The 12,666-nt window shown below is 33.3% G+C and overlaps 1 protein-coding gene across 1 annotated transcript in view; it reads left to right on the top strand.

Moving 5' to 3' along the window:
- The window catches only part of SCN7A (sodium voltage-gated channel alpha subunit 7), a 64,953-nt gene that overhangs the window by 32,146 nt on the left and 20,141 nt on the right, over window positions 1-12,666 (top strand). Inside the window, exons 11-14 of the mRNA XM_059395488.1 lie at window positions 330-568; window positions 1,926-2,099; window positions 3,576-3,932; window positions 9,423-9,860. Of these exons, the coding sequence (XP_059251471.1) occupies window positions 330-568; window positions 1,926-2,099; window positions 3,576-3,932; window positions 9,423-9,860 (1,208 nt within the window). The remainder of the gene's footprint in view (window positions 1-329; window positions 569-1,925; window positions 2,100-3,575; window positions 3,933-9,422; window positions 9,861-12,666) is intronic.

Genomic DNA, 12,666 nt, shown 5'->3' with positions numbered 1-12,666 from the left:
AATTCTAAATCATAATACTCAACTTTATTCCATATTTGTTTTCTTGAAAGAAACTCCTATAGAAACTCTTTGTTTTCTTGAAAGAAACTCCAATTAGAAACTTTCTAATACACAGTTTATCACATTTCATTTGTCTAACTCAGCAAGCATGAACAAAATAAAGGAAATTTGCTTTGCTCTGCTTTTTATTAGTACAGAATATTTTTATTTGTTAATTCCAGATCAGAAGTCTAGTCTAAACATCTCTTTGCATGCAAAAGTCAAAATATTTTATTAGTTAGAACTTAAACAATTTGCTAGTGTTTAACTTTTTTATTTCTTTATTTCAGAATCTGAAAAATCCAGGAAGAGATGCCCATTGTGTTGGCAGAGATTTGCTAAAACTTTCTTGATCTGGAATTGTTCTCCCTGTTGGTTAAAATGGAAAGAGTTTATCCATATGATTATAATGGACCCATTCACTGATCTTGTCCTTACCATATGCATAATTCTAAACATATGTTTTTTGGCCTTAGAATGTTATCCGATGAGTGAAGAAACCAACAATGTTCTTAGCATTGGAAACCTGGTAAGGCTCTTGTACCTTATTTTCATTTATGACTTCAGCTTTTCTTTAGTTATCATTACCCCATTATTTTATTTTATTTTATAATTCCAGTGTGTTGCAAATGCATTATATGCATAGTAGATGAAGTATTGTGTTCATACTTCCACAACTGATCATCCCCAGCCCTGCTTTGTAGGTGTTCTTCTCATTGAATAAGTTTGTAGCTGAAGCTTAAAATTCTGCCATTTAAGTTTGAGATTCTAGTCAGTTGCTTGGCAGTTAGATTAAATGGAAATATTATTTATTTCTTCTCCCTTCCCAAACATATCCTGGTATATACCATATATATATATGGGATATATATATGTATATATATATATATATATATATATATAGCCATAGCTTCATAAAACAGAGCTGAGAAGAGGTGAAATAACAAATGCAAACTCCTCACTGACACCTGAACTCTAAATCCTGACTACAACCGCACCTGCCCTGTCTGCTCTAGCCTCTAGTCTTTGGCTTGATGGGAACTTGTCCTTTTTTTAATCGATACAAAGCAAAATGCAAAACAGATTTCTGTGAGTTTAAAAACAAGTCGCGTCCAAGAAAATATACAATGTTCAATTTTCTTTGCTTTTATATTGGTGGTTGTTTGTTGCTTGGTATTAGTATAAATGGCTAAAATGCTACCCATTTTGAATTATATATTTACTTGGAACCAATACAACAATTTAGTCATTTCTACCAGTATAGTTTTCAAGAGACAGTGTTTACAGGTTTACTTTTTTTTCCCCTTGGTTCACATATGCACTTTTTTTTTTTAAAGATTTTATTTATTTATTTGACAGACAAAGATCACAAGTAGGCAGAGAGGCAGGCAGAGAAGCAGATAGAGAGAGAGGAGAAAGCAGGCTCTCTGCGGAGCAGAGAGCCCGACGTGGGGCTCGATCCCAGGACCCTGGGGCTATGACCCGAGCTGAAGGCAGAGGCTTTAACCCACTGAGCCACCCAGGCACCCCCATATGCACTTTTTAAATTCTTTCACAGTTTAAAAAATTAAATATCTTATCATGTATTCCTTATCCCCAAAAGAACCATTCAAAATGAAAAGATTTTCATCTTTAAATATTCTTTTGTTGTCTTTCAAGACAGTTTTTGTAAATATTTGAAGATTCTGTATACAGTGTTTGACGTTAGACTGTTAAATTAAAAATGTTTGAGTCTATCCTTATAATAATATAGACTCCAAAACTAATCAGCTCTTGAGAGAGGAACTGTGAAGAATGTGGCAGTGAAAAGTTATACTTTTTGTGTATGAGGTTTTGATATTGTAATTGGAAGCATATTCTCATCTGTGTGTTTTGTTTCTGTTTAGATTTTTATTGGAATTTTCACAGCAGAAATGATTTTGAAAATCATTGCAATGCATCCATATGGATATTTTCAAGTAGGTTGGAACATTTTTGATAGCCTGATTGTGTTCCATGGTTTAGCAGAACTTTATCTAGCAAATATTCATGGAGTGGCTCTTTTTCAAACATTCAGGGTGGTAAGTAGGATCCAAGATTTCCATTTTATTTTATGAAAATTTATCTCAGCCTCCTCAGACACAACACAGGAAGAATAGTAACACTTATCCCACTGGGGTATTTGAAATAATAAATGAATTAATTTTTATGTAAAGAGCTTAGAAGGTGCCCCAGGAAGAATAAACATTTTCCTGTCATTTGACCAAAACCTCAAAGGAAATAAGCTACATATGTAGCAAATTTGAGGTATAGTTTTAGGAAGCAGGACCAGAGTTACTGGTCAGTTGTGAGGAGCAGGATAATGTGGAGTCCCAGAAGCAGAATGCCAGTGTATAACTAAGGAATTTGAATGAGGTGAGTATTTCTAAATGTAGAGTTAGAAAACGTTATAAAAAACCAGAAAGGCCAGGGAAATGTTATTACGAAAGTCTTTAAGTCAGAATTGGTATATATGCCTGTAATGTAGGGTAGTAGTAAAAATCAGAAAACTACCCAAGGAAATAATGTTATTAGAAGAATATATATGGGAATGTTACATACTTGATCAGTAATATATTCTTGTAAGAAGTTGCAGGAATGTAGCAGGAATCAAGTACAATTAAGTAGATTTGATCTTATCTAAATACTTCAGAACACTGCCTTATGTCCTCATCTGTACATTTTTCTCGTCAGTAAGATAAACATATGTGAGATGTACCTGTCAAATTTATGGATGAAACAAGACTGGTAAATACTAAAAAAAGATAATAAGAGATAGTATCAAGGTATCTGAAAGGCTGGTGTGGATTGAATATAAATGATTCAGTTTTATATGGATAAATGTGAAACCCAACTTTTGAGTCCAGAAAGACAACTATATACTAAAAAAAGTTGGGGAAGGTATAACATATATAAAAGGAGATGTTTCAGCTTTAGATGACTAAGTTCACTGTAATATGGTGGCTAAAATTTTAAGGTAATCCTATCCTGTTTCAATAGAAATCTAGTGAAAACAAGAGAAATATCCAGACTAAACTGAACAGACTGCTGTGTTTGGTTTCTGATATGTTACTTTAAAGGAAAATACATAATAGAAACTTCAGTGGAATTTAATGGGACCTAACAGACTTTTTTCAATATCATCTATATGTCAGAATGTGGGAGAATTTCCTGTGTTGTGAAAAGCGAAACAAAGGATAGATAGTTGCCCTACGAGATATTAAAACATAAAACTAGAGTAATTATAATCACATAATAGCGAATGGAAATTGACAGATCAACAGAAGAAGATATGTATGGATCTAGTGTAAAAAATACAGAATATATATGATGTATTAAGAATTGTATAAAATGAATTTTCAGTGGTTAGTATTAACAATCTTAAAACTGAGTATTACATTAAAGACTACATATGTAGTGTATAATGCTGATAAAAATCTTAAATGTACATCATAATAAATAGTGACCAAGTTTTTCGTTGTTTCTTATTTTTGTTGTTTCTGGCATTGCTGTATTAGTTGAGAATTTTCAAGTTGGCAAAATACTGGCCAACGTTTAAGATTCTGATGCAGATTCTTAGTATCTCCTTGGTGGCCTTGAAAGACTTGGTCCTGCTGTTGTTCACATTCGCATTCTTTTCTGCTGTGGTTGGCCTGAAGCTGTTTGGTATGAGTTATGAAGCATGCGTCTGCAACATAGACAAAGACTGTCGTCTCCCACGTTGGCACATGCATGACTTCTTCCACTCCTACCTGAATGTGTTCCGGATTCTCTGTGGAGAGTGGATAGAGACTTTATGGGATTGCTTTAAGATAGCTGGCCAATTCAGTTGTATTTCTTTTTACATGATGGTCATTTTAATTGGAAACTTATTGGTAAGTAATCCATGCTTTTAAATTTTTCTTGAAAAACTGATGTAATGTAGTCTGGTATTTTCATGATGACTGTTAACTGTGTTGTCTGATATGGTGACCTCTAGCCACATGTGATTGTTGGTCACTTAAAATACAGTGGTTCAATCTGAGATGTGCTACAAGTGGAAATATGCACTGGATTTGAAGTCTTAACCTCAAAAAAGAGTGTAAATTATTTTATTAGTAATTTTTATATTGAATGAATTTTTAAATGATGACTCTTTTTTCATATTTACTGATTTATTTAGTACAATGGAAGTTTTAACAATTAAATCATACTTTAAACTTGAAGCTAAGGTTCATGACAGTGTTTGTGCTAATTTTTTTAAAATTTTTTCAATTTAGTTATTTTCAGAAAAACAGTATTCATTATTTTTTCACCACACCCAGTGCTCTGTGCAATCCGTGCCCTCTGTAATACCCACCACCTGGTACCCCAACCTCCCACCCCCGCCCCCGCCACTTCAAAACCCTCAGATTGTTTTTCAGAGTCCATAGTCTCTCGTGATTCACCTCCCCTTCCAATTTACCACAACTCCCTTCTCTCTAACACCCCCTTGTCCTCCATGATATTTTTAATGTATTTAGTTAAATAAAATGTTAGTAAAATTAATTTCACCTGTTTTTATTTATGCTCTTAACGTGACTACTAGAAAGTTGCATAGGTGACATGCATCATATTTCTGTTGGATAACACTGCTGTATAACCTTGCTACTCAAGTAGCATTGGCATCATGTGGGAGGTAGTTATCAATGCAGACTTTTAGACCTCATCCCAGACCTATGGAAGTAGAATCTACATTTTAACAATAACCCCAGATTTTTATATGCACATTAAATTTTAAGAAGCACTCAAATGTAACACTGGTTGTCAAACTTGGCTGTACATTGGAATAAGCTGGAGAATTAACAGAACGATAGAATGCCCCAGATCCATTCCCAGAGATTTTGATTTTATTGTTTTGTGGACATAGGCTGGTCATCAGGATTTTTTTTAAAGTTTCATTTGATTAAATTGCCGCAAAATTTGAAAGTCATTGGTTTATTAAACTATTGTGCTTTAACTAAAAGGTAAAGCTATCACTTTTAAATTCCCAGTGATTGAACTGTTGTTATGTAGATTGAATAACTAGCTTTCACTTCTTCCAAGAAAACGGAATGGTTTATAGAAGAAAACTGCTCTTACGGGAAGGAAAAATAAGGATTCACCATTTGGTTTTTATTTATAAAATCATAGAGATCAAATAGATTCTCCAAGACTGAAAAAAAAATCACGTTATACTCCATTGGATCTATTGGTGCCCTTCCTCATTGCTTCTATTTCCCCTTGGTTATAACTCCTGTCCACTTATCACTGCTATCATTATGTTTAATTGTTGATTTACTTGTCTCAACCTTCCTTATTAAACTAAGCTCCACAAAGGAAAGGATTGAGACTATTCTCTTATGTCATCAAAGCCTAGAACAGGGCTCAACCTGTAAAAATATTTCAATGACCTCTGCCTCTATAGCTATTGGTACACTTTCACTTTCCACTGACATAACCCTATTCTTACTGGCAGGAAAAAAAAAAAACACACACACACACACAACCAGCGTACATACCAGCATGCCTAATTAAAAATGTCAGAGATAGATTTCACTTCAGTTGTGGTATAACACATATGTGCAAACAAGGTCATTAGAGACAGATCTTTGTATATCGCACATCTGTCTTCTGTACATCTGTCTTGCTGGCTAGTAGCTTCTGTTTTATCAGGATGGCTGCTGCAGTCTGAAGCTTCATGTATTCATATCGTGTCAAATTTAATAGAAGAGAAATTCCTGTTTCATTCCTGGAAATCACAGCAAATTTCTCCTCTTAAATCTTATTAGCTCTGAGTCACATGTCTATTTGTAAACCCATCTCTATTGCTCAGGGTATGGAATACATTTATTATTTATTGTGCAGAGTGTAGAATATATTAACATATTATTATGTTAAGCTACTCAGAATCCTGTCCTGGAGCTGGAGTTGGCATCATTCCAGAGCCAAATCAACTGATAATAAGGGTGATTTCCCAAATGAAATGTAAGTTTCTGTTCCCAAAAGGAAAGGCCATGGTTGATGGCTATTGACTTAAATAACACATATACATACATACACACACCCAAACACACACACTTCACAAAGAAAAAAAAAATGCTGAGGCAATTATATAATTGTACTTCTGTTTCTTTGTTTTTGAACTCCACTCTGTTTCTTATTTTTCTCATTCCTACTGATCAGAAACTTGATGTCAATAGGCAGAAGGATTTCAGGGTAAAATGGAGTTATAAGAGCCTCCACTTCCGATTGATTGGTCATGATATTGCCTGGCTTGCTGAATCTTTTAAACTTTATTCCCCTCAACAGTCATCCATGTGTGGGACATCATGATAATATTAACACTACAGTAAATACTAGGGAGAAAAAAAACAAGGAAACAATCTGTAAGGCTACAGAACTTTCCCCCTGTACTTCCAACTTGTTGCATTATAGTATTGTAATTTCACTTCAAAATTCATGTAAAAAGAAGTGTTTCTCATTTTTTAAATTTAACTTTATCTTATTTGCCCAAAAAAATTCCAACAGTAACTCAGCCTTAAGTGGAAACCTTAAAACATTATCATATAAAAAGCCAGTATTTAAGTGACTTTTAAATAGTTACATGTAGGGGTGCCTGGGTGGCTCAGTGGGTTAGGCCGCTGCCTTCGGCTTGGGTCATGATCTCAGGGTCCTGGGATCGAGTCCCACATCGGGCTCTCTGCTCAGCAAGGAGCCTGCTTCCTCCTCTCTCTCTCTCTCTCTCTCTCTCTCTGCCTGCCTCTCTGCCTACTTGTAATCTCTGTCTGTCAAATTAAAAAAAAAAGTAAATAAATAAATAGATAAATAGTTACATGTAGTGTTGAGTTGTAGAAAAAAACAGTTCAGATCCAAGAAAACATGGGTTCAAATTCCAGTTGTATCATTTACTAATTAAATGGCTTTGTGCATATTACTCAGGCTCCTTAAGCCTGCAATCTCTAATCGGAGAATCCTTAAATGGTTATTGTAACTTAAATTATATTAGCTAGCACTCTATAAATATTCATAAATATTTACTTTTTAAAGCTCTAGATAATAACTCCCCCATCTATAGAATTTTGTTAATTAAACATTATTTAGAAGTTTTAGTTATGCAAACTTTCCAAGTGTTTTCACTTGCAAGTTAAGTAGTTGCCACCAAGTGAATTGTGGTCTCTGGTTGAGGACTAGAAACATAAAAAGAAAAGAAATAGAAAACAATATAAAATGCAGTTGTTTTTTAAAAATAAAAAATTGATGATAAATATGTATGTTGCTCTACATGTTTACATCTTCCCAGATTAAATATATGTTAAGATACAATTGCAACAATACTAAAATAGAACATCCATATATGTTAAATTCCTTGATTGCTAATGAAATAATTACTTGTACTTTAAAAATACTTGAAAAATGCTTGCAAAATACTTAAGAAGTACTTGAAAAATAATAAATAAATATTGAATCTTCCTTCTCTTCCATACTACTTTATTTTGATAAGAGTTGCTCAATTCTTACCTAACAGATAGACATCCTTGAGGTAAAAGGAAGGGCAAATTTCAGGAGAGACATTTAAATGTTTTGTTTTATATACATTATGTCATCTTTTATTTTCCAGTACAAAAACAAAAACAAAAAATATTTTGAATCTCTTTATAGAAACACTGTGACTAGAACAAAGTTACGCTATACTTATGTAATATAATCTTTGTGTCTCCCCCTTCCTTCTTTATTAATGCTCAAATAAGAAGTAGTCAATCCGGTATAGTTTGGTAATTTACACATTCTGTTTTTTATTTTTAATTCAGAGCACACTTGAACAATACAGTAGCATCTTGTAGTATTGCAAAATTTTTATTTATACCATAGTTCAGAGTATTTTGAATTTTGTTGTTAGCCTTTTAACATTTTCACTGTAAGTGTAAATCTGTAGGTATTGTGTGTGTGGTATGTGTTTTAAGATAAAAGAAATCTTAGATTGTAAGCTTTTAAAAATACAACTATTGTAGCAAAATTTTTCCTTGTCCAAATCCTGTCACAAAATCTATTCTTTCATTTATTCTATAATTAATTTTTTCAACAAATATGTATTTATCACTTATTTTGTGCCTAGCACTGTGCTAATTGTCTACTTAAGAGAAAACTTGGTTCCTGCTCACATGAAGTTTATAGTCATGAAATTCTCACCTAACATCCTTTCCTTATTTCTTGCCATGCCTAATAACCAAAGGAAGAAAAAGAAACAACCAACAACCTTAAATTATATTTAGTGTTGCCCTCTTAGCATCCTGAACTCATTGTCTTTGGAGAATGATAGGAATCCTAATAATGTAATTTATAAAAGGGCCATAGAGCCCCTGCCCATATCTGTAAGTTAAATATATATTAGTATACACACACATACACATATATATGTATATATTCTTAAATATAATTCATGTCATTTGAACTTGCCCATTAAAAGCAATATGTAAAAAAAAGCAATATGTAAAACATAATAGAAATTAAATCATAAAAAGCTCAAATATCTAAAAAGAGGCAGATAAACTTCCATAACAAACAAGATACTCAAATTATTATAAGTCTAAGAGAATTATCAATATAAATCTCCAACTCTAAACTCCAAAAATGTTATCTATGTCCTACAATTACAAAGATAAAAATATGATTCTCTATAAACTAAGTGTGGCTTGGTCATATCTTTCAGTGATAATAAAGGTCAAAATATACACTTCCTTGAGTTTAAATAACTGACAACTGTTAGGTATGATTCTTCCATCACTCATCTCTTTATTATTTAATCAAATTTATTACTACAAAGAATTAATTAACCTACCCAGTGCCTGTGCTAGCATGTCACAAGAAAATTTAGATGCAGTCTTCAGAACCAGGAATAGCTCTTTCCCCATGATACTCCTTGTGGGTTTGCAGAACCCATGGAGATGTCATTCTACATCTTGCTGGGATTGAACTGAAATAGTCTGCCACTTGAAGAGGCAGCCTGTTTTCTCATCTTGGAAGAGGTAGGCTGGCTCAATGAAGGAAAACAAGCTTTGGAATGAGACAGACTCAAGTCCAATCTATGTGACCTGAGATATTTGACACCTATAAGCCTTGCCTTTTTCATCTATAAAAGAGAAACAAATGATATGTCATAGAATGATGTAACCCTAAGATGAGTTCTGGCCATACAAAGTCTTAGCACATCGACCCACTGTAAGAACTGAATAGCCTAAATAGCATTAGAGTTTGTATTGGGTTTGCAAATCTCGGGTAAACTTTAAAAAAAAAAAAAAAAAGATGTTTATTGTTTAGAAGGAAACAAAAAGTGAGATAGCCTCAACCTTATTTACTTCCTCATTTAGATAATTTACCTGTTTCTGGCATTGGTGAGCTCATTTAGTTCCTACAACCCTGCAACTACTGAAGAGAACGAGGAAGCAAAAAATCTCCAGCGTGCAGTGGCGACGATTCAGAAAAGAATAAACTACGTGATTTCTAAAATATTATGCAAAAAGCAAAATGTTTCAAAGGAGACAATGGACCATGTAAATGCTGTATATGCTAAAGAGAATATTTCTGACCATACCCTTTCTGAATTAAGCAACACTCAAGAGTTCCTCAAGGATAAGGAAAAAAGCAGTAGCACAGAGAAAAACACAATGACTGAAAACGAGAGTCAATCACTTATCCCCAGTCCTAGTGCCTCAGAAACTGTACCAATTGCTTCAGGAGAATCTGATATAGAAAATCTGGATAATAAGGAGGTTCAAAGCAAGTCAGGTGATGGGAACAGCAAAGAGGTAAGTTGTTTGAATATTCTGATTGCTTATTGTTGGTTTATGGCATTATTGGTAAGAGAGTGGATTCGTGTTGAAGTTACAGTTGAAGAATCCAGTCAATCCTAGCTACAGCACTCTTTGCTCCTGATTGTATGCTCTTCATTAAGTTAATTAACTTGTCTAAACTTCAGTTTCCTTGTCTATAAATTCAGATAAAATTGGATCTATTTCTTAGGGAGGATAAGACTAAGAAAAATAGTTCAACGGTCCATAGAACAATGCCCAGTTTATAGTGAACACTTTGTAAAACAAGATAATATCATTACAAAATTCAGTAAATTAATAAGCAGGCAGCATAGAATGATGTAAAGCTATTGAAGAAAGTTAAGTTTTCAAAATCAGTGCATATTATCAGAGAAATCAAACTCTCCTGGGCATTATCATCTTTGAAATGTGAGACTCGACTACAGGAGGGCTAAAATACTTTCATACTTGCTAAAATTCTAGGATTCTTATCACTTTATTTCTGCAACATTTACTATAACATATAATTGAGCTAGACTAAAAGAATAAAGAAAACTCACCAGCTTGAATTGTGAACAGTGTGTGGCTTTATCAATTCTGGGACAAACAAAACAAAACAAAAGCAACGACAACAAAAAACCCAACACATTCAAAAAAGCATAGATATTGCTGTTAACTTAGCTTCTAAAATGTATATCCTACTGGAATCAATCTTAGTGTCTTCATGTGCAAGCACTATATCTTAGTAGGAGGTGTAATTTAATGGAAAGCTACATCTACAGAGATCTTATCTTCTCTCTGAGCTTGTACCTCAGTAGAGAGGTACTTGCATTGTACCATCTCAGATCACTCACAGGCACTGGGGAGGGAAGACAATGTCTCTTTCCACATCCCAAAAATCTCTGGCACCATCTTGTCTCCTGGATCTCTTCTATCTTGGCACCTGTTCTGCAGTAACTTCTCAAATTGGCCTAAAAGGAGTTGAGTTATAATTATTAAAAATCCTTCCAGCTCCTAGTGAAGGCATGTATCTTTGTGTTAGAGAAACACTTTCACTCCTTAGCATGCCCAATATTTTTAGGTTCATTTTCCTTTAAATAATTCCATTTCTAGAAAACAGGGAAAACTCTTCTCCAGCTACACTTATGTGTCTTCACTTACAACTTTGACTACCATTTATTTCTGGGTAAAATTGCTATTTATCTCCACACATCATATTGAGTTGCTCCAGGAAACTTCTTGCCGATCTCATTAGAAAGTCTGGGATATGAACATATACAGGAAAGATGACACTAAAAATATTTGTAAATGGTGAGATTTCAGGAGTTGCAATTTATGCTGCATAATTATTTGGTCCTGTTGATTGATTAGCTACTCATAGATTTATTCAGTTAACCATACATTTAGTTACATATTTAATTTAGACACTTCAAAGCTTATGCAACTCATGAGTACTTTAGGATTCTGATCTACTAAAAACTGAAGAAAATAAAATCACATGTGATCTGATAATTCTGAGATACAGCCTCTTTCTTTGGTATTTAAACTCTCAGCCATTTTTTAGTTGCAACATAACTAAATTTATATAGTTATAAAAATAACATCAAACTTTACATTGGGTTTTATAACTCTTTTCATAATGTAGAGGTATAGCATGGTCAGTCTCCCATGCTATTAAGTAGTCTTCTAATAAAATTATTTATAATTTTGAATCCCAGTTGATTTATTTTATTTTTTTTTTAATTTTTTATTTTTGATAAACATATATTTTTATCCCCAGGGGTACAGGTCTGTGAATCAACAGGTTTACACACTTCACAGCACTCACCAAATCACATACCCTCCCCAATGTCTATAATTCCACCCCCTTCTCCCAAACCCCCTCCCCCCGGCAACCCTCAGTTTGTTTTGTGAGATTAAGAGTCACTTATGGTTTGTCTCCCTCCCAATCCCATCTTGTTTCATTTATTCTTCTTCTACCCACTTAAGCCTCCATGTTGTATCACCACTTCCTCATATCAGGGAGATCATATGATTTAAATTAGAATAATACATACTAAAAACGCTTAGAAAAATCACATCAAATAGTTTATGCACAAACTCTAAAATAACATAAATATAAGGTGTATAATTTTCAATTATTGAATGCATAAGCATTATATGATGTTCATTTATTGTTTACTTTCAAATCAGTACATGGCTATACCCTTTATTTTATCAGAAATAAAGAAAATATAAAGAATTGATATAATAAAGGCAATTTGTTTGGGAGTAATTTCCTGATGGGTATATTTTTTTAATTGAGTACCAAATGTCTTACTGACAATTGGCTATGTACAGTCTAAGGCAAACAGAGCTTCCTAATTATATTTCCTTGACATTTATTGAAGATAAGACCAATAGGTAGGACACAATATTTACAAATTTCCTTTTGGTATACTTTACTTAGATCTTTCCTTAATTTTTAAGAAATAAGTGTTTTTTCCAGATGTTTTACTAGATTTATCTTATTTTTTAGTCAGAAAATAATCTTCCTTACTAAATTTAAGATCTGGGTCATTTAAAGGATGGGGTGTTGTATATTTATTTTAAAATTAAGTAATATAAAGCATTGTGAGAAAATGATTCCAAGTAAAAGCCAGGCATGTCACATGCATTATTACCACATACACAAAGTCATGGCTATCTTTTCTTATCCAGGGTTGAGCTTCAGTCAAGAACAGAGTGCAAAAAAATGTCAATCCCCTCAAATAGCTTCTCTCCATAGCACTAGTACAAATTTGCTAGGTCTATTTCTGACCCT

This window comes from Mustela nigripes, chromosome 3 (genome assembly GCF_022355385.1).
Source record: "Mustela nigripes isolate SB6536 chromosome 3, MUSNIG.SB6536, whole genome shotgun sequence".
Taxonomy (NCBI): domain Eukaryota; kingdom Metazoa; phylum Chordata; class Mammalia; order Carnivora; family Mustelidae; genus Mustela; species Mustela nigripes.
Note: the sequence above shows the minus strand (reverse complement) of the source record. Positions and strands in the feature narration are given on the sequence as shown.